The 23,394-nt window shown below is 36.5% G+C and overlaps 1 protein-coding gene across 2 annotated transcripts; it reads right to left on the bottom strand.

The window, feature by feature from the left end:
- Positions 1–13: 13 nt before the first annotated feature.
- LOC136980487 (stAR-related lipid transfer protein 13-like) lies at positions 14–23,211 on the bottom strand. Of its 2 annotated transcripts, none has more exons than XM_067276611.1 (20): positions 22,979–23,211; positions 19,540–19,646; positions 14,268–15,053; positions 14,040–14,185; positions 13,488–13,956; positions 12,299–12,335; positions 6,954–7,025; positions 5,901–5,982; positions 5,548–5,611; positions 4,423–5,380; positions 4,233–4,350; positions 3,903–4,153; positions 3,517–3,828; positions 3,316–3,446; positions 3,058–3,246; positions 2,832–2,978; positions 2,598–2,761; positions 2,400–2,525; positions 787–966; positions 14–713 (listed from the first exon to the last, which is right to left on the bottom strand). In XM_067276611.1, the coding sequence occupies exons 1-20, from the start codon at positions 23,043–23,045 to the stop codon at positions 599–601; spliced, it is 4,521 nt and encodes a 1,506-aa protein (XP_067132712.1). In that variant the 5' UTR covers positions 23,046–23,211; the 3' UTR covers positions 14–598. The 2 variants fall into 2 exon arrangements, with proteins under 2 accessions (XP_067132712.1, XP_067132713.1); XM_067276612.1 differs by lacking the exon at positions 22,979–23,211 and adding an exon at positions 20,074–20,367.
- Between the last annotated feature and the right edge of the window lie 183 nt (positions 23,212–23,394).

The following is a 23,394-nucleotide window of genomic DNA, read 5'->3' on the forward strand; positions in this document are numbered from 1 at the left end:
TTGAGGGAAAAAATCATCATTTAAAGTTTTTTTTAATTCATAAACTACAATACATTTGAACAATATACACTTTTATACATTTACAGCATCAACAAAATTATAACATCCAACAGAAAACGATTTATACCAGATAAATCATATTGCATGTCACTACCCAAAACATAAGTTTCTCTTTTCTTACTAACAAATATTCTTGCATAATTAAAACAACAAAAACATCAAGTTTCTGCAATACAATACAATATCAATTCTTGCATAAAGAAAAACAATATAATGAGGTTGAAACATTTATACATTTTGGTCCATATTATTACATGAAAATTAAAATAAATGCAATTTGGAATGCTTATTAAGTTAGTTTACTCTAAAAATTAAATATAATTTTGAGAGGCACTTTGTCAGTCCAAAATATTGAAAATAATTATTTATTTACAAGTTGTATTTAAAATCTTATTTTTTATTTATTTTTCCACAAAAATAAGTTATAAATTTCCTGGGGAATATGAGGTATGAAAATAAATTGTATTTCATTTAAGTTATGAATTATTATCCCTCATCATGAGAGAAAAATATAAATATTTATAAACATAAACTACTATTAAACTTTTGTCTCCGGTCCTTCACTTTTTAGAATGAATGAATCTCTCAGGCGTAGCATTTGTAAAGCCGAAATATAACCGTACGCTTTATTGTACCATTCTGATGAACGACCACTGAAACAATAAATAATAATTTTTTATTATTTTTAACAAAACTAAACTTTCAGATAAATTATAATTTACTTACCACAAATCTATCCTACTAATGTAAGATATTCTAGATTTTCCTGAACCACAAGGCTCAATCAAATAACGAGAAGCCAGTACCAAACCTTGTATGCTGTTCATCATTAATGGCTTATTTGAATAATTTATAGACATTTCAATGAGAATACAAGTACCTTTTGGTAAATCTGTTTGCCAAGACCTAGAAAAAATAAACAGGATGCCATATTTTTTCAATAATCCAAAATTTTTATGTAATACTATATATTAATTCATGACAATTGTTTTTAAAATAATACCTAATATAAGCAGAGAAAAGTAAAAATAATAAAGCAATTAATATTTCATTAGTTAAGTAGTTGATGTGTGGAAGCAAGTTTTGGAAATGGGGTATAATGCTCCTATAGATTAAAAAATAGTTGTGTTTACATTTATTTATTAAATTTTTATTAAAATTTCAGTGAATTCCAGTTCATTAAGAGTTAAATATATAAATCTTTTCTCTAAACTGCAACATGTTATTTTAATGGAAAAAGTATTTATATTATATTTAGGGAATTCTGGTTGATGTAAAATGCAGTCATGACGTATGGATTGTGTTCCTGTTATTATCTTTCTTGAGTTGTTTTTTTTTTTGCTTATCTCTTTTATCCAGCCCCTCCCCATTCTAGTTTGCATCATTGTTTACTAATTCGCAAGGATGTTTCAATCACAAAATTTCTTAATTTCTTTCCAGTTTGAATATCCTACATCCTTGTAAACTAGCAAAGAAAACATTATTACTTAATGCAGTAATCTAGAAATTGCAGGAGGAAATTTTATTAAAATATTTTTGTAATGTAAAAAAAAACAATAGTTATTTTGTGATAAATTGTTTTCAAAAACTTTTAATATAACCGATAAGTATCAAAATACATTCACAATTCAAAATTATGCTCTTTTGTCATCAATGGTAATGTTTATATATGTCAAGTTTTTCAAATAGTTACTACATCAAGAGAATACGATAATTGGAGAAGATTCAGACAAAATTTTCCTTAACCAACTTTTATCCTTAATTTACAGTGAGATTTCTATTTAATCAGAAATTAAAGCTAAATTAATTCTAGTCTTTTATGTTTCTCATTTTTTGCAAAATTTTCAAGAAAACTTTGTGTTTAGGTTTTAGTTTATTCTTGTTTTCATTACTAGTATGGTACTTCTGTAGAGTGTTAGTAGGATCAAATTCATGTGTGTGATGTATTTAGAATGCAACCATTGCATAATTTGAGAATTCATTTACAGTCCCTTTTTTATTTGTCTAAACTGATATGTGACATATTAGAAAGATGTACTAAACTAGATTAAAAAAAATACATACTAAATAATTTCCTATAATGCATTATTATCTATAGCATCAAATATTCTAAGTATCATTTTTTCATCAAGTAACATTGTTTAGAGAAATTGAAATTTCTATCAGTAAAAAAATAACAAATAGTATATTTCCCATATTAGTTTAAGCATAATATAGGAATCCCTAAAAGTTTTACTGCAGAGATCAGAAGTGACTTTTGAACTGTAAATCAAGAATAAATTACATTATGAATGAAAAATTCACTTCGTATATGATACTTTAAATTCTAAATAACTAACCTTAAAATGCAGTAATCTCTTGGTGGATGAGGAGGCATTGAATGACATACATATTGGAAAATTTCAGTGTGTTTATCTAACCTTGTAACGACACGCCATTTAATAAAAGATTCATCCCAAACTTGTCTGAAAATTTAAATTTATAATTTAAATAAAAAGTTGAAAGATGTGATTTTATTTGATAGATAAAAAATTTACCTCTCTCTTAGTATGCGATTTAGAACTTCAACAGGAGGTGCTTCGACTTCTACTACCACTTTCCATAATCTGAGAGGATAATTATCTCTTATTTTTTTATAAGCAATGTCTGCACCATCAGTCTGAGTAAACGGAACCCATTCTTTGTATTTATCTCTTGCTTCCTGCATGTATAAATTCATTTGTTTAGAAAATGCTTAATAGAAAATTTACGTAGATTTTTATAAACCTAACCTTTAACATATTATTAATGCATCCATCAATATAAACTTTCCAATCAGAATTTGTTTTGCTTGCAAATCTTCCAAATTCTTCTAAAGTAGCAGGCTGACAGTGTTCAAGATAAGACATGTGTTGATTTGATAACATATCTTCTGACACCTATAATGTGATTAATGAATTTCTAAAATTAATATTAGAATATTGTTTAATAACATTTTAAAATGTGTAAAATACCAACTGTAAACAACTGCTTGTATTCTAAGATCATTTTGGTTAAACATTCATAAGCTGCACGATTCTCATTCAGTTCTTTTTGATCTAACACAACAACTGTTTTTCTCCTCCTTGGACTAGCACTCGCACTTCGAGGTGTTGTCAAATGAAACAAAGATGGAGCAAAACACACAGCTAGGTTGGTTGCTGTCATCTATAAAAAATAATATACCATTTAGGATTTCGTTTTTCTAGTACCACATTATTTTAAAAATATACTAACTTGATTTTCTCCAGCATGCTGATAAACTTTATTAAGAAATGTTAGCAGTGTATGAAGTACTTCTCTGTTTTCATCTGGCATTAGTAGAATTGCTGCTCGCAATGCATCCAGTCTCTGTTCTTCAGGAACATCTGATTTATAAATGAATAAATTTTATATTCTTTGTTTAATTATCGTTATCTACAAATAATTATATCTTACATTGAAAGATACTAATAAATGTTTCTGATAGTTTATTAGTCAGGAGAGCTTCTGGTAATTCTCGAAAATATTGTTTAATCATGTCTGCCACATCGTATGCTTGTTGATCTTCATATTCAATTTTTTCTGAATTGGATTCATTTTGATTTCTTAGTTTTTGGATGCGAGATCTAACTCCACTTTTTCTAAATATGCCTACTAAGTCCAATGATGTTTTCTCTACCCAAACAAGAGCATCTTGAATAGAAGGTGGTAATGAATATCCTGTCCTTTGTAAAATTACCAATAATGGAACACCAAAAACTATCTTATCTACAAAAATTGAAAAAGTTAAAAAATATTATCCAAAATTAAAACAGAAATATATATATAAACTTGCTATGTACCTTTATAATCTGGTGTTTTTATTCTGCGAATAAATTTTGGTACAGCCCAGTTCCATCCAGTCCTACTAGACGGAGTATATTTTTCCATTAGCATTGTCACTTTCAGCAATGACAATTTACGGAGGACCATTAATTGCGGTGCATATAAAACATCAATACTTATTTTGCCATTTATGGTATTTGATTCAGATGCAGAATTCCAAAAGGGATCACAAGGAAAACAATGCCATCTTGAATGTATATTACTAGAGCTAAAATTTAGAATGGAAAACAATCAGCTGCAAATTATTAGCTGAAAGATAAGAAATGCGTAATTAAAATTAACCATACGTAATAGTTCTATTTAATGAGGAACCAACTCCAGAATCTCTTCTTCCTCTATATGTACTAGTATCTATGCTATCAGATATTTCTGGATCACTATTAGTTAATCTTGTTGATGTATCATCTAAGCATGAAAAATGTTAAATGAATTGTGTTATCTGAACCAAGATATCCTTAAAATATAATTAAAACTTACCTCCAGAATATATCAAATAAGAATCTAATATCTTTTGTTTATCTGTATCAAGAGAGCCAGTTCGATTAAATAAAACCGGAGAAATTAAACTATCACTGAACTTTTTATATCTATGACTGAGATAGTTCCAATCTATATCTTTATCAGCTGGATGTTCATTTACATTGCCATAAATGTGTTTACCTGAATATTTATGACTTTTTGATTGTATATATTCATTTAAAAGTTTGTTGTTAAAATTAGTATCAGTCCATTGATCGGGAAGCAGGATCACATTTTGATCTATATCACAATTTGAATCTAATTTCTGTTCACCGCGACCGAGTATTCGCCAAACTTTTCTTCTGTGTTTCATTTTGGGAGTACTCCCCTGACTTCCTTCTGATGTGTCGCCTCCTGCTGAGCTTTCTTCTGTGGTGGTGGAAGTGGGAGACTGTTGTTGATGCGATATTTTTGGTGACGAACTAGTACTACAGTTGGGACTAGTTTCTGTTGTTTTGTTTGCCGTAACCATGATTATATCACGAGATTCAGATTCTTCCTGACTATTCTTTTTCTTTTTCTTTCCTTTCAAACTGTCCATTCGTCTTAAGAGTGCCTTGGCACCCTCTTTAATTCTGTCACTTCCACTGCGTCTAAGACTCTTTTTTACCTGGGGTTTTTCATTCAGTTCTGTAATTATGCTGGGAGTTCCACCCGAGCTGGAACCCGAAATGGATTGTGTTTCTTCAGTAACTGCAGATCTCTGTCCTTCCAAAGACACTTTTCTAGTACTATCAGGACTGCTTTGATGATCTTCACCAAAAATACTGTCACTGCTATAAGAAGGAGAGTATTTCTTCACAATAAAAGATTCTGTAGTACTCGGTACCCTCGACCACCGTCGATTAGATCTCTCGAATTGCCAGCTGACACTCAAAGCACAGAGTTCTTCTTCGTCCGAGTCGTCATCCGGTAACTGTAAAAGTATAACGTATTAATCCAAGGAAGGGAAAGTAGAGACCAAACAACCGAACATGACCAAAAGTATCAAACAAATGAGAATCTTATCCAAGCAGAGAAACATTAAACCAAAAAAGTACCATATAAAAAACAAATAAAGAAGAAATATAAGATGGAACTCACTGAATGTCTTGTCACAGAGTCAATGGCCTTCATTTTGGCACATCTGTTCAGGGTATCAAGTCTCCTGTGGGAGTAATAAGAAAAAAACTACATAAATTAGTTCATAGGACAACACTAACTTATTGACCGAGTGTGTGATTTGCGGCTTTCATACTTTAATTTTAGCATCCGAAACACGACACTAATTTGCAAGCATCACGTGGCAAACAGAGAAACCATAGATATCTGATAGTTTAATATGGCAAGTTTATCTATTTTAAATATTTTCCCCTATGAACTTTAAACTATGACAGCAAAAATTTATTACAAACCACTTCCTTCTTTCTCTCTTTCTGTGGCTAGTTTTAACTTACCTAAAAAGTGACTGTAAGGAATCTTCATCTAGAAAGCTGTGATCTGCTTGAACTGTTCTTAAGTCTATTGGAAATTGATTTTCTGAAAATAAATATTTTAAGATTAATTTATTAAATATAAAATTTAAATAAACTTTTGTTTTATTGTTAAATTATGAATCACCTGCAAGTGTTTCATTGCAAAACAATACATAGTTTGCAGTGAAGCATTCGCAGGCGCTATATATATATTTTTTATTATTATTTTTTTTTAATGCTAATTACTTAACGGACAGGACCATTTATGTACACTAAATCATTAAAATTCTATTATTCTGTGTTTCAAACAGCATTTCGCTACGTAACAAAAGCGAAACACGTCACGTAGTGTACACAGTGGAGTCGGTTGACAAAATCGATCAGATCAGAGCCTTTAATAGAACTTTCCGTTAACGTCACGCTTTACATAATATTTAAATCCGATCTATCAGCGAACATTCGTAAATTTAATTTTATAATTTGAGAATCTTAAATGAATTTATTAATTCGTCTGACAGAAATTTACATATTAGTTTAACGAGTAAATATCGACTCTGTTTGACATTGATATCAAAGTGATAGTGATTTAAGCGGAAAAAATAGTATTTTAACGAATTTCATCTCATTAAAAAACTTGATGAAATGGTAGTTAATTATAGAGAAGCGTTTTGTAGATTCTTGGACGACTTGTGCAGTTTTTTTCTTTCCGTATGAACTTCTTGAACTAACGTAGGAAATAAAATGACGAAAAGTATGACAGAATTTAAAGAGCAGTTTCATTTCATTCGTGTTAAATAGTGCTCCACATAGTTCGGAATAGAGAGAAATGTATTACTTCCTCATTCATGCGAGAAACTGTGGCTTAATTAATTAATTAATTTGTTTAAACGCATTATTTTTCACTTTAAACGTCTGTTAAAGCGCAAGTTTTCTTGCTATTTTTGTCCGTGAAAACATCTTATAATCGCTTAACTATCTCCCTTCCTCTCTTAATCTAGAGTCTAAAATGGGAAAAACATTTCCTCGTCCACTTACCTTCGTACATCTGGGCATATTGAGGGAATCCTGCAGCTCGAAGCCATAGGCAAGCCTCCAAAGTTTGCAGTTCTGGAAAGAAGATTCGAATTAAATCAAATTTCCGGCGACAAAAATTTGAATTTTTCTCAAATCGCGCCGAGTTTAAAAGCGATTAAAAACTGTTCCCCTCCTCCCCCTTAGATGCTTCGCCGTCAGGCAGAAAATTATTACAGGAAAGCTATATTATTATTATTATTATTATTTGTCGCCTTCGTCTGTTAATTTTTACCCATTTTCGCCGACGTTTTTGAGTTCAAAATAATTTTATACGTATTAAGTAGAATGAGTTCGTTGTAGTCTTACAGGAACATCCACCCACTCGTGCGGGCAGACCCGGAGGTCATCGTAATACAACCACACCTTTGGGGTGTATCCGCAGGTGCAAAAGAGAAGAAGGTGGCATCTGTTCAAACATCGCGCGCAGTACTCCAAAAATTCTGTTTATCTGCTGAATTAGGACGATGACCCGGGGTCCTGGCTCCTCTACTTGATGCTCGACGTCACGCATGACGTAACAATGTCCTTGATACTCTTAAGTATCACCATTCCGTCCAAATTTTCGTTGTTTACTTCCGTCCGACCTTATATATATATATATAAAATGAAAGAAATTTAGAAGGAAAAAGCAAACTAAACTGGCAAACAAAAAAACAAATTGATTTATATACTTTAGAATTTCCTCAAATGAAATTTCGCCAGACATGATGCAATAAATGGGATTTTTGCGAAGTAAAGGCTATTCTCGAGAGCTTCTAAGAAATTGGTTTTAAACGAGAAATAGTACAGGAGTGGATGAAACATCCCCTCCTTTCGACATCTTTCCAGTAAATTTAAAGATGCCGAAAGAGTTATCGATCTATTACTCATTAGAGAAAGCGAAAGATGTCTAGAGAATCCGCATGTCATCTTCACTAATTTAGGATTTAAACACAGTTCTACGTAAAATAACTCGCCTGTCTCTCGTCGCGAGCGATTTAAAAATTAAATAATAATAATAATAATAATCGCTAATAATTATGCCACAAATCCATTCAAAAAAGGAAAGGTATATATTTTTTTTTCTTCCATTTTGACAGTAGCTGACCTTAGAAACACGATACGACCTGTCGTTTAACCACGCAGAATCTTCCTGTAAACTAATTTGATAAAGTCAACACCCCCAGATAAGGAAACTCTAGCAGACTCGAACGAACTCCGACCTCTTTTTATCGCAGTAATTCTATATCTATAATTAAAACAATTTCTATAAACTCTAGAAAACTATCGGTCGAAGATAGGGGGAATTTTTCGATTATAGAAAATCGTAACTTTGCTTCATTCTAGGAGATTATAAACTTCCAGAATCCGCAAAGATTACAAGAGAAATAAAGCTTTACTTATCGCAGCCGTAGGCAGTTTTATGAACAGAAATGAAAGGAAGGATTTGGAACGAGTGGGAATTATTAAAATATATATATTTTCATAATACTCGCACAAGAATAGGGAATCCCCAGTTACCAGAAATACACCGCAGTTTGCGAGAAGCGATTTTGTCGCGTCGTCATAGTTTTCTTGCTAAATCGCTGAGAATTTTTGAAAATTTTGCTCCGATTTCGAATAACATCCGCTTATAAACTGAAACATAATATAGGCACACATTTAAAAATCAGAGCGAATTTTTTAGAAGCTTTAAAAAATATATATATATCAAGAATGTTTATTGACAGATGAAGCTGTTTGTTTTGTTGTTTTGATTTACATCATATAAAATCGCTATCAACAGTTATTTCTATTCGAGATTTGCGGTTTGTTTTATAATCGTATTTACCTTTTAGAGAAGTCGCGGATCGCGTAGAATCATCGGCGACTTCTCTAAGAGATTGATTTTTATTTGGTTTTCACACGCAGAGAAATCGGCACGATTCGCAATATAAAGCGCAAAATCGCGAATTTGCGACTCGCTATTTATGTCGCGAATCTCGCAAATTCGTTATCCGTTTCTTTAAAAATCGGTGACAGAACGTGCAAGGTTTTATTTAAATTCCACTTTTAAAAAATTCAACTATGCAGCGAGAAATTTCTTTATTTCTTGAAATTCGCTTCGTCGCTGGCGATTTTTTTTAGATGTACACGTGTGTGTATATACGTACAAAATAATAATAACTGATTTAATGAAGAGAATGGCCTCAAATCACGCACCCGTCACGAGCGAACGACGGAAGAAGAGACCCGCTCGTCATGACAACCCAAATTTCAAAACTCGCCTTTCTCAACAAACGAAACGTCCTCAATCCTTTACCTCCTACGCACCCGAATAATCGACTCTTCCGTGACGTCATCAGACCTTCTTCCTACCCCTAGTATACGGCTCTTATCGCTTAATAGTCTCACTACCTCTAGGCATTAATTAACCTTGACGAAAAGTAAACAAATTTCCCACTAACATATAATAGATTAGTCCCAAAACTCTTGGATTCGCTGGAAGAGTGACCTTGACCCGAGTCGCTTCTTCTGAACCTTTTTTTTCCTTCTGTAGTTTAGCCGGAGCATCGCGCCTTAATAGACAATGCTGCGAGTGTTGCGACACGCGGTTGATAAAACTACAGCGCTACACCTAAAACGAGTGGGGTGCGTGTGTTCCTCGCGCGCTTCTTTTCCTTTCCCCCCACCGCTTCTGTAGAGAGTAACGATAATTCGACCGGAAACCTCTCAAGATTTCCTGACGTCATCGCCTCGCACCCTCCTCGAGAGTGGCTAGAGACGTTTCCAGTTCGATTGCTAATTAATGTCGATGGGAGGTTTTAAACTGCCAAGGGTAATTTATGTTATCCCCCGGCCTTAATCCGGATTAGGGTCCAAAAGAGACATATTAATCTGTTTTCGAAGGATCATCAAGATCGGAATAATTAGACTAAAGGAAAATCCGTTTAAGTGCGTTAATATTGGTGTCGGAGAGATTTTTTAATGGCCCTTGGGTGACGAAAGCGCGTTTGGTGTCGATTCGGTGTCTTTTGGTCGGTGCCACTATAAAAATCCATTCGATTTAATTGGCGTCAAGGACGAACGCGCGGTCACGTGACGACGTGATTTCGCGTAACGGAGTGATTTTTGGAACGAAAACTTTACCTTGGAAAGACGTCTACGAACGATCGTGACCTACTTTTGTTAAGGACGGGGTGGAGATCGTTTAAGAAACCGAGAAATTCTCGAAGGATCACTAACCTGGAAGATGAGAGTCTCTGGGTTTCCACCATCGATCCCTTCTCAGATAAATCGCTCCCTTCCCACTCAACCTCTCGCTGAAGCTCCTGACGAACGTTCGGTTTACTTTACCCGATTCTGGATACATGGCAGGCACGTGCGGCTCGTCAACATCACGCGTGTAGCCGGAACTGGAGAAGTGACGGAGGCTGGCGAGTCTCGATGCTAAGAGTAGGAGAAACGAGCCGTGACTGGTTGCTAGCCGGAGCGGGCTCCCGCCTCTTCTCTGTAACAGGTGTGACGCTCCTGACGTCACTCGTATCTCACAAAGAAACGCGTGTTTGAATTGTCGGCCGCTACGCAGCGCACCCCTTCTCGATTCGGTTGTGGAAAGAGGCGCAGCGAGAGCGAAACGTTCTGACACCTGCGTTAATTAGTAACCAATGGCGGGCAGCGAGGAAAAACGAGACTTTTCTACTTGACCCGACACCACTTCAACCCGAAGAACGGGCGCCTGTTAAGCAAACAAATGCCGTCGGGCCGGACACAAGTGGCCACTCCAAGTGTTAAAATTTCCATTGTCACGCTTCAGACATCGTGACGTGAACGGTCGAGTGGGCGAAGAGAGAGTGTACAGCACGTCTATCGATCACAACCGATTCCTCTTCCCGATTCGCATACCGTAAAATGCAATTTCTGTACCCATTTGAATGATAATGACCCCCATTGATCGACCCGTTTCGTAAATGTCATCGAGTCGATCGACGCTCTCTCTCTCTCTCTCTCTCTCTCTCCTCTCTCTCTCTCTCTCCAGACGGGCGTAACAATGACCTTAAACCAAGACGACGCGTAACACTTCTCCAATACGAACGTATACCTTAAAAACGAGGCGGAATCCGTTACCGTGACGACAAGTTCGATTTTAAGTCGGGTTATTTTCCTTTCTGGATTCTTCTAGAGAATGCAACAGCTGAGTCAACTCTCCCGCCATTAACCAAAGGCTGATTCGATAAAATACTACATAAAACGGAAAAGCGAGTTGCAGAATTCAATTTATTTTTATAAAGATGTCCGCACAATAGAAAAATGGCCGGCATCTAATATACGTAAGAAGCGGTTGCATTTTTAAAACTGCCGCATAAAAATAAGTCATATGGCGTTTAGTAGTACGTATCTTACGCTTACGTCACATTACGGTTCGGGATTTTGCTTTGTATTAAAATATACGACTCAAAATTCTAAACCGCGATGTGACAGTGTTTTATGTTGTGTTCACACTACATTTTTACTGGTTTTATCTTTGTTCACGTGTTATAATTGTTTCATCGGCTATACTCTTGCATCACAAACACTAGACATTGGTACTGTACAAGTGTCTTGAGTCATCTTTATCCTTCATTTAGTGGTTGAGTCTTAAGTGGTACTATGACTAAGATGTGACCACCGAACATTACGACTCATCTTATGACTCGAAACAATCACAAAAGGTAAAATAACACTAATCATAAATATATTACACTACCATTAAGCCGTGATAATAAGTAACTAAGTTGTATTTCAAACACGTGACTGTGTTTAAGTATCGTACGATTTCAAAGCCTGGTATGTATAACACCGTATGTGTAATTTCGATATTTAATTTTATTACACCGCAGTTTATTGCCAGTTTGTAGATACTATCGGTGACATGTCAAGGACGATACCCGAAATCCACGTTCGGGAACGATAAAAGGAGATCGAGTTCAAAAAGGGGTTAAGGGGAGGAAGAGGTTAACTAGATCTTCGTGAATGGCGCCGGGTTAACGAACCGTCCCTTCCGGCAATCGTGACATTTGGCCCGGGGAGATCGTGGATCACGTGACCGCGATGGGAGAGACTAGTAAACTCCGTTACGGCGAGGGAATTTTTAAACAATAAGGTGCCGCGTTCTATCCACTCGATTAAGGTCCCTGCCCGTGGCCGAATCGGAAAACTCGACCCCGTTTCCACCAAAAGCGATGATTAGCCTACATTTCGATGTCGCGTTCTACGACAAGGTCGACGGGCGACGTCATACCCGTCGACCAATAACATACCACGTTTTATAATTTAAAAACAAAAATGTATATAGGAACGTAACTCACCTGTAAATTTCGAGTGATTAATCGAGACGAAGCATATCTGTAACGAGAAAAGTAGTAAATTTAATAACGTAAAGAAGGAAAAAAATTAGAAATTTGACGATTATTATTCCGAAGGTGAGCGATAATTGTTGTTGAATTTTTTATTATTATGGTAATGAAAGAAGACACGCAAAGGAACTAATTCTCACGATGTAGGATAATATTGTTTACGTACGCGCTAACAAGTCGGACACGACCCATTTATTATATTTAAATTAATCCCGAACCTATTCTTTACAGAAACGGCCTCCTTACCGTTAACCGCGCCATCTATTGTCGACTTTTTAAAACAATTTACTGTTGAATATAATTTGTAATTATTTACAAAATTTGGCATCGTCTTTAATACCATAGGCGCGTGCGTCGCGTCTCATTAAAATTTATTTTCAGAAACGTTATTGTTAAAGGAAGATACGAATGCAGAGTCGCACATATCGATCGATGACGACGATATATTTAGTATGCACGCCATGCTACGCGCTTGCTCAATGATTATTTTTACTGTTTATGAATAATTTAATTAAAATTTTATAAATTAATAGATTTACGGTCTCAGAAGAGTTTAGAAAAAAGCGGTTGTGACGTAAATATCGATATAAATCAAGCGCAAATTAACGTTTTCTCAAGCGACCACGCGGCTAATCGCGTCGTCGCTTGTTTGCGTTTTATTAATACAAAGCTGAAATATAATTTTTTAATAATATGAAAACACCGTAGCGGCTATTATAAACGTTTTTAATGATTATACTTATTTTTATTTCAACGAAAAGAAGAAAATTATTGTATTTAGCCTAGTATCTGTTTTTGTAAAATATCGCCTGCGGCGATAGCGTTGGACGATGGCGACATTTGTGATTTGTATATTGCCATTTCTTTAAGTAACTAAACTTTGAATAATTGGAACTGTTGATAAAAATGAGGATTTGGTTCGTAACTACGAATTATTTCAGTCGAACGAAGCGTGGCCACGCGACATTAATAGCCGCCATGCGGAAGAGCGCATGTTTAATTGTTTATCCATCAAACATTAATATTCCGTTTGCGTCGTGAGAAATATCAATTATAATACGGCTAAATTTTATAGTTTAATTTTTTTTCTTTTTTTTTAAATTTAATTCAAACGATTTTTTAAAAATTATTATTAACTTACCGAATCGTCTATGTCTACATTTCCGGAAGGAGTGCTTTCGCCGCTGGACGAAAGATGGCGCTGCAACGTAGGAACGGAAGACGACTTAACGATGAGATCCGGAGTTACGACGATAGTTTCCACCCCGCTATCCGGCGTTATATCGCCCTGATTGGCGTTAAGAGGGGAAATAAATGTACTTTTGGCATCCTCTTTCTTCCACGTGACCTCCACTTCACGCGTATCATCCGGCAGCACGCTAAAATCGGATTTTAGCGACGTTGCCGACGATAAAGACAAGCTGCTGCTGCCGCTACTTCGCCTGTTGCTGATAAGAACCGAAGATTCCGAAGAAGAAGGCGATGAAGTGGTTTCCTGTTCACCAATGTCGGAAGTGGTGGTGGTGGAACAGGAGAAAGACAATTGACTGTGCTCAGAGATGGAGTCCAGATCACTACAGTCGCATTCCGTAACCCAAGTGAAACTAGAACTATCAAATAAATCCATCGATTAAAAAAACCCATTTACTAATTTAAAAAGAAAACAAGAAGCAAAAATGAACGGTTTATTCACTTTCTAGACAGCTGAGGCGTTGTTTGAGTGACAGCATCTTTACGCGTTACGATCGCATCAGTTTCTACTTCTTTATTTTCGGGAGTCGGAGGCCTGTAAGCGCTGCTTTCCACCTTCTTCATGAAGTCGCGAAGTTCCGTGTGACTCTGAAAGACATTTAAAATAATTTTCGGAAAGGTAAAATCGAGCGCGTGACGAAAAGTATGTCAAAAAAGAACACCCATATACCACTTTAGAAAATGACGCCGAGCGATTCGGAAGAACGTCTCTGATTGGTGGTTTCCTAGTGAATTCTTTAGGAAGCGACGAACTGTATTGTTCCTTACACGTTTGAATTAACGATCTGGCGAGATTTTCTTCAGACTTGCATCTTTCTATCTTTTCGGATTCGGAATCTCGGTCCTCTTCGAATGGTAAATCGAGGTCACAGGAATCGAACGTCATCATCTCCTTCTTGAAGTTCATTTCGGAGGCCAAAATGTCTTCCTCGCTTAACTTCGCTTGAATGGATACGTCGTGATTGTCACTAAATTTAAAATCTTCACGAACGTAGTCATTTGAAGAATCTTCATTGTTGTCGAAAGAACATACGCTGGATTGTTTGAAGAGTTTTTTAAAGTCTTCGTTAGTAAGAGAAGTTAACCATCGTCCGTCGCAAACGTCCGTCCATTGAGTTTGAATTTCTACATCGCGCGTTAGAGGAGTGGAAAGTTGACGCCTGTACGTCCTCTGGTTGTTTGCTATACAAGAGGGACAAGAGGTGGCAACCTCCATCGACTTGGGCCTCACACGTTTCAAAAGTGGACATTCGGGGGCGTATTTACATTTCCGGTAAGGAAGGGTTGATTCCATTAAATCTTCGCTTTCCGGAAGCGTACTGTCGACCAGACGTGCGAAGTCTTCCGCCCACGTAACCAACAGATGAAAATCGCCACTGGGTGGTCGCGGGAGGATCCACACATGTTCCTCTTCTTGAAAACGCTGCAAGTCGTTGAAGGCTCTACAGATCTCGTCCTAAAATAATCATTTATTAGTAATTTAAGTTATTAAAGTTTTATTATTATATGTATAAATAATTCTATACATGAATTCGAATTTTACGGTGGATGAAGAACCAAACAATCGAAAATGCGTGGGCAATTGTTTCAAAACCGATACATCATTTAAGAGGATAAAGCGAAATGTTAATTTTCGACGTCACTTCTTTTAAAACACGTTCATAATTTCTGACATCACTACTATTGAATATAACGGAAACGACGTCAGAAATTAAATTGTTTAATTAATTCCTTCGCGACACTTCTGATTTGAAATATATATATAGGCCTATATACTCCACCTACTATAAGACTCAAATTTTCTCAACAAATCTTCTAGTTATAATTCAATTATATACTTCTCTAATATTATAATGGCATCAACTGATTAAAAACAGATTTATTAAACTAATCTATAGAAAATGCAATAATTCATAATAAAGTTTCGTAAAATGCAAATCTCATTTGATCTATTCTCTCGCCAATTATGTTTCATTTAAATCAATTTCTCTACCTTTGTGACATTATAATATGATTTATTACCAATAAAGAGCGTGAAAGATCATCGCGTGACCTTTAACATTTGACGAATAACACGTAATTTATTTTTGTGTCATCGCGTCAACAATTCAAATCTATAAAATTTCAGTATCAAACTTTGACAGTTAAACAATGACTAATGTATTAGTCAAATTTGACTAATGCAATTTCTATTATTATATAAAAACACTACTTTCAAGTCGTAGTGGTTATTGGTTGTCAAAACAATCCAAAACCGGAAACGGAAGTTCAGTTTTTCTAACACGTCAGAGACAATATTACACCACAGTTTTAAATTTTCAAAAATCCATCCAATCAGAATAGATTTTTTTTTTAATTTGAAATCGAATAACCAATAAAATGTTACATTTTTTAAAATCACTTTATATATATATATATATAATGTCAAAGATCTGTCGAAGATAATCTAATCACTAATAATTTGTAGCTCGGTATGACATCATTTATAGTAAATTATAAAATTATCGATAATTACAATTTTATGTCTGATGTAAAAGACAGTCACCCCGGCTGAATGACCCATTTTATCCCTCCTCCTCCCATTTATATCCCGAACAGATAATGCCACTTCAATGTGACCAAATCGAAGTTGACAAGGCCAAATTCAAAATGTCCTTCTCGTAATCCTACTTAATCCCTGGTCCATACAAAAAAGTGTCATAATCTCCCTCGTCTATATATCAATAAAAAAATGTCCATCCAGGTGCATCTCTCTCGTAGGAATTCGAAGCTTCCTGCACCAAATTTTTTCCTATTTTTAGTTATTTAAGAATCGACTAGTTAATAAGGAGATCGATTTTAAAAAAATAAGGACATAAAGATGAAATAATTTTCTCGACGGAGGAAAAAAAACAAACATTATCAAACGAATCTAAAGTTGGGTTGGCATCTCAAGGTTATTATTAGATAAGAAATATGTCATTCGAAACACGATAAGAATCGCAGACGGTCGTTTAAATTTTGTTAACGTGTTGCCAGTTCGTTTGATGCCTTATTAAAACTATGTAACTATAAAAAATTAGCCGTAATAAAGCAAAAAAAGTCTCTTACTCTTCGCTTCAACATGTTCCTGGCCGAGGTTGCCGCCGTCCCAGTTGGTGTCGACTGCGACTATCGAGCAAACGGTGTTTATTTTTGGACACGTTCCAACCCCCTGTATGGTCAACTTCTACGAAACGACTGATGTCACTGCAATATTTAATTCGCATACGTTCGGAAATTATACATCAAGAATGGTTTCGAATTCCGAACGGGGAAAGCGGAAAAACCATAGAAGATTCCGTTCTCTCTATAGGAGTGTTCGGTACTTCGATACTTAGACGTTACGACGACAGAACTAAAAAGGGGTAAAGTTCGAGACGATGGATGAAAACTTTATCTTCGGGCCAGCAACCCGAGCAACCCAGTTCCGCCATCAAGGTGGATCTAGCAGCAATCGCTGGTGTCTTTTATTGATACAAACGAGGACGTTGGCCTTTTCTTTCAATATCCTTCTACCCCGCAAATGGTCGAATCTACAACACCAGAGCGGAGTGACGAGGAGCTTCTGTCGATTGTGGACGTGTACGAAAAAAATACGGATGTGGATGGATTGATATCAATCTCGATGAATGAAGAGTCGCGTGTGTTCTTTCTTTTTCCTTTTCTTCATTTCTTACTTTTGAGAGCATTCTCGCAAAGTTATAATTTACATAATAAAAGTCTCAATTAATAAACAGGATAATAAGCTAAGATACGAACGTTATCGCAAAAGCTAATCACTATTCTTATTACTTTGCATATTATCCAGAAAATCTGAACATCTTTTACAGGTTTTTTGTTTCTACAAGAAACAGAAACAAAAAAAAAACACGTACGAGATGTAATTATACCGTGTTCGACTAAAAGATTAATCATTATGCAAGGATAGTGTATTATATTCAGAATAACTGATCTTTTATTTATACCACAGAAAAGCCATCACGTTCGATCCATTACATTATACAAAAGTATAAAAGGAACTAATACTAATCACATCCGACTTCTAAAAAAGGAAAAAAAAAAACATAATTCACTTCCTCTCTCTCGCACAATTTTAGTTTCCTTTTAAGAAAAAAACTTCTTTAAAACCATTGGATAGGGGGCGAGAAGAGTCACGCGTATCCCTGGCCATCTATGTCAACTCTATTTTGGGTGTGGAGACGATTAGCGGTAGCGACCGACACCTATCGTCGCCCGACACACGCCCTCTCCCCATTAAGAGCCGATGTAATGGTCGTCTCCTACGTCATCGAGAGAGTGTCGTCGACCCGCACCCGGGCCTCTGTGACTCAAAAGTGCCGGGACGTTGGCGAAAAAAGAGCCAGCTACACCCACAGTTTGGGTCTTTTCGGGCCACCTCCTGCCCCAAAAATAAGCTCGACCTCGATTACCCGGGATAGCTATTAGAACTAATTGTCTCATTAAACTCTGCCCTCGTAAACGTAAATTAATGGAGAGATCTTCCCATCTCTCTCTCTCTCTCTCTCTCTCTCCTTCCTAAAAGCCTCTTTACAAGAATTCTCTCTCTCTCTTATCTGCTGGGAATTTTTAAGTGGCATGACAGGAAAAAAAATCGTCCAAATCTTTAATTCCGCCATTTTTTAAATTAATTAATAAAGTTAATTATAGAGATGACTTCAATTAAGAACACCATTATCTCTGTACACAAAACTAATTAATTTCTCGTTAGATTATTTACTCCTGTAAACGGAAGTAAATGGATTACGTAATTGTGATAATGAAATCAAAAATATTCAATCGGGGACTACGTTTTAAAATTTTCGATCACGCGAAGGCAAATATGAAACACGCACTTGTGATTGGTTGGTTTTTAAATTTATTTTTAAAATGCCGATCGTTTATTGGTTGCGTAACGTTTTTATCTTTTAAGAATTCAAAATATGCAACCTGATTGGTTAATGTCATTAAGAAATATAAAATTTAGGAAATAATAATAATAATAATAATAATAATAATAATAATAATAATATTTATTACTTAATTTAAATATTTTAGAATGTTTTATTCGATTAAATGGCCTTTTTATTTATTTGAATTTTTAAATAAATATTCACTCTTCTGTTGTATTACTATTTCTTTTTTTAAAATTTTGGATCGAGTTCTTTAAATCTAAATCTAAAATTTCGTTTCTATTAAAAACACATCAGATACAGGTCGTTAGATTCCACAAACAGCCATACATCAACGAGACGAAATATAAACCAATCGGAGGTCAGTATTTTAAAAATTCAAAAAAAGTGACCAATCGCGAGTAAAGATTTTTTAAAAGTTTAAATATCGATATTTATTTTTTTAAATATTCAAATTAAATAAATATTTGGTTACTTAAATAAAATCATTGTTTAGAATTTCAGAATTACATAAACCAATAGTATCAGATATTTTAAAATTCTTCGAGAAAAGGTTATAAAATACGATAACTTGGCTGCAAGTTTGTGAAGGATAAAATGTCTTCCTAGTATTAAAAAACTATATTGAAAACATGTTTAACTCTATAAATTCTAGGATTGGATGAGAGTCAACTCTTGAATAGCGAGTGTATTTTTAATAGCGCCGAGTGTTGAACGAAAGATCAAGGTTCCGGATACGCCGCTAATTGATAGCTGTGTGTTATCTGGGGTCGGATTTTGTGAACTGGACGACATTTCTCGTTTTTTTTTTTCCTCCGCCGCGACTACATCCAATGGTTTTTTTACACTCGGTCCATCCGCTTAAGGGTGGCTTTCTACCGGCAAAATTCTTCTCCCAATACAAAAGCTGGCCCTGGAGAATTCCCAGGTGCGATACCTTTGTGCTGGAGAATCTGGGATAATAAACTAGGACAAAAAATATATGTATAAAGTTTTTTTCTTTTTTCTTACCTGAGCTCTCTCCAAATACTTCTCGATCTCTCTATAAGCATCGGTCCTGCAGTGAGAACCTTCCATCTTGGAGGAATAAGATATCACGTCCCAGCCATATTTATCAACTATGAATAGAAATTATTATTTATTAAGTTACGGTAGGATGTTGGGGGATTTTTTAAACTGTTAATACAATTAACTCGATAGAAAAGCGAAACCGTAACGATCCCTGGACAGTTTTTATCGGTTCGGTCACGCGTGATGTCGTCACGCTGTCTACTTACAACAACCCCGATTACGCGATTGGTCTATTGAGGTTATCCGCCGGATGTCAAAACTTTCTACTGTTCTAGTTTAAACGCTATTATCACGCGAAGGAAAAAAATAAGCAGTGGGAAAAAAGAGATTACGCTCCAATCGAACCTAAACTGATTTCTCCACTTTAACCGAGCTTGTTAACTATAAACGTTTCGATTTAACCCGCTTAAAAACAAGATATTCCCTAAAGAACTGGTCTAATGTTTGCACTAGAATGTTTCACGCACTACTTACCTTTATAAAAGGCCTATCTTAGAAGGATTTATTTGTTTTTTATCGTGGAAGTCGCGCTCGACTGATTTAACTCAATCGACACCGAATAAAAAAGTCGTTACTTTATGCAAACATTCTCTTCTTATCCACCTATTTATCATTATAAAGCTGGTGTTCTTCAAATCGTAACCGCTACAAAACCGTTCACGCCTGTATTTGCCCGTATTCCATACTTAAACGTAACAGAAGAGCTAACCCACTTGCCACCAACGCCCTAAAAATGAACAGATTTGTTCGTTCCGCTCTCGATAGAATCTTTAACAACCCACATGAATACGACTACGGAGTAGTGAAAATCTGCTTACCATTAGGCTGGTGCGCAAGGACAGATAGAGGGAAGGATGTTTCGCACGCCTCTCGCTCGTTAACTTCCTGCCTTCTACTTCTTTGAAGCCTTATCAGCCGATAATCCCATTGGTCATTCGACGCTCGTCGGTTGCATAAATCGTTTCGCTACATTAATTCGGGAGCTACGAAGAGGCCACTTTCGCCCTGAGACACCCGCATTTAAAGGGGGTGGACACTTTTAGACCGAACTCCTGCACCCTGAATTATGCGCCCTGCAGGGAACATCCCGTCCCCCGCTCCACTCCAAAAAACTGTCAGCCCTCTATGACTAAAAACTGGTTTGATTTCTTCTGGTATACAAGACCGACTACCCCATTTCGGCATTTTTGAATTCCTTCTGTAGGTGTAACACAGTTACGCTCTATGGATTACAATTCCATTATTCTGTTACATTCGACTGGAACAGTTCTGTTTACCGCTTTTTAGAAATTCTACAATAGGTTTCTGATGATCTTTACTCGGAAGAATGTTCAGTAATTAAAGAGAGATGCCACTATCCGAATTACCGATCGTTACTGAAAACGGAAGTAATGTTACAGTATTATACAAGACAGTAGTAATCGTAGACATCTGGCAGTAACAATTGTAGAAGTCCCTACCTTAACGGATCCGCAAACAGCACGCAGATCATTCGATACGTAACAATATGCGTACTGTACACCCGATTATCTATTGTTTATATAAATTCTGCGGTTTAAACTACAACAACGTTGGGTGACGAGACACGAAATTATAAACCAATGGTTCAAGGTTGTTTCACTTCCTTAACGTATGTAACGACTGAAAGAAACGTAACACCTGTGTGTATGTGGTTAACGGCGGTTTCGGTTAAACGCGTCCACAGGCGTCGTTACACGCGTAGACGCATTGTCCGCTACGAAACATCTGTCACACGTGTTAAACACGTCATCCTTGCCACTCCCACCCACGCTGCTCCACCTAGAGGCGACTTTCGTAGCGACGAGTTTGATTCAATATTGTCATCGCGCGGAGGAACAATTGCATTTCCAATTGACACAAATCACGTAACAATAACGCGAAGGAGGAGGCGGCATCTCTGCCCTTTCGATGCCAAATAGGAGTGGCTAATGAAGAAATGTTTGCACAAGAGAACGGGAGCGGCTATAAAGTTGTCAACCACTCGACGTTTATTTGACGTCCGGACGGATAACGTTTACGTTCATTGACTTAATGTAAAGACGATACTCGTCCCCGGGCCAAACAAAAATCCGGCCTTCGATGTCGTCGCACGTCCCGAGGCGGCGTTCGTATCGGAAAGACGCGAATCACGTGACTCCGCCACTTTAGGGACCTAATAATCTCGTTCCCGTCGCACCCTCAGCCAGAAAGAGGGTCAAAGGCCAAGATAGGAAGACCGAACGAACTGTATCGATACTTTTTAAGAAAAATTCTTCAGCGCTATAAACGGGCGTGGCGTTAATTCGATTTTCCACTACCCCTATACTGTTAATCGCAGACACGCAAGTAACACACAATAGCGTCCTTGACATCGCCATTTTTTTGCTCGCATCATAATAATACGTTAAAAGTAGGACTCGCTCTCGTCTAAATCTTTCGTTTCTATTCTCGCAAGTATGTGTTGCGCGCGTACAAAGTTCGCGCACTCTGTGGCTTCAAGGCTAACCTACAACAACGGACCGAGAATGCTTCGTCACCTTGTTTTTCTACACACTGGCACGTACCCGCGCACTAATCGAATTTTTCTTCGCTTATTTCCAGTCAAGACTTTCTTCCAGTCTCGAAATGATGCAATACCGGCTGTACTAGTTACGTTGACAAGTTTCCAGCGACGTTGTTACGTGTGCGCGCTTATGTCCTGGTTTTTTTTTTTTCTTTTCTTTTTAGATCGTAACACTTTCGTTATCTAAATTTCCCTTAACGTAACGCGGGCGCATCTAAGGGCCGATTGTAGTTAAACACAATATACTACAGATACGTATTTTCTGCGCTTGCCACGTAGAAACTAGAAAGGTAAAGCGATTCGCGCAGGATCAAAGCGTTTTTAGAGGACGAAGCGATTTTGGAAGAGTCTCAACTGCTCAAATGTCTTTTAGAATGATCGCGGCGAGGTTTTAAAGCGATTTTCTATAGGTTAGAGGGATTTTAGCGACTTCGCGAGGATGGTTCCATTCTTAAGTTCATCTTATCCTGTAATTTACGAGCGATCTGATGGGTTCGAGATGATTTTTCGAAGGTTAGAGAATTTTTTACGGTGTTTATTACGAATCCAGAGAGGGAGGGGGAATTGTCTTAAATGACCTATTTAAAAATATCGATGAAGGTTTATCGAACTTTAATATTTTGTATAGTTATACCGGAAGTCGTACGAGTTTGATGGAGCTACCAACTTCGAGGAGGTCGATCGCACCAAAGTCGAGTCGCCAGCTTGGGGTGCCGGATGTATAATATAAAATCGCCACGGTAAAGGACGACATTGCGACTCTCGCAGATTGTGGCGGAGTCGACGTAGTTGTTAAATTGCTAAGAAGGAACTTACCCCGACTCTCGGGATATCCTGGAACCAACGACATAGGCAATCCTACTGGCGTCCCATCGTTGCACATGGTCCGTGTGGTATCGTAGACGGAGACACGTTACATCCCTTCGGAGAAAGTGGTAGCGACCGGTTCTGGTGGCGTCCAATCAATGTCGGTGCATTGCGGCTGCACGTCGTACGTATTTTATGAATCGAACTGGCAACTTACGAAGAAGTTTCGGCTCGTAAATACGTCATTTCTCTCCCCCTTTTTAAAACGGAAGAGGGGGGAGATTTTTTTTAAAAGCAAATATCACCAGAGCGCGATTTTCGAGGCGTTGGAGCGCTTCGCCCGAGCACCGTGAAATTTATGGTTCTAATGTGATTAGAGCAACTTTCCAACTTAAAGATTAGTTTAAAAAAAATAAATAAAAAAT

Source organism: Centruroides vittatus, unplaced genomic scaffold (genome assembly GCF_030686945.1).
Source record: "Centruroides vittatus isolate TY-2023 unplaced genomic scaffold, ASM3068694v2 contig_7, whole genome shotgun sequence".
NCBI lineage: Eukaryota > Metazoa > Arthropoda > Arachnida > Scorpiones > Buthidae > Centruroides > Centruroides vittatus.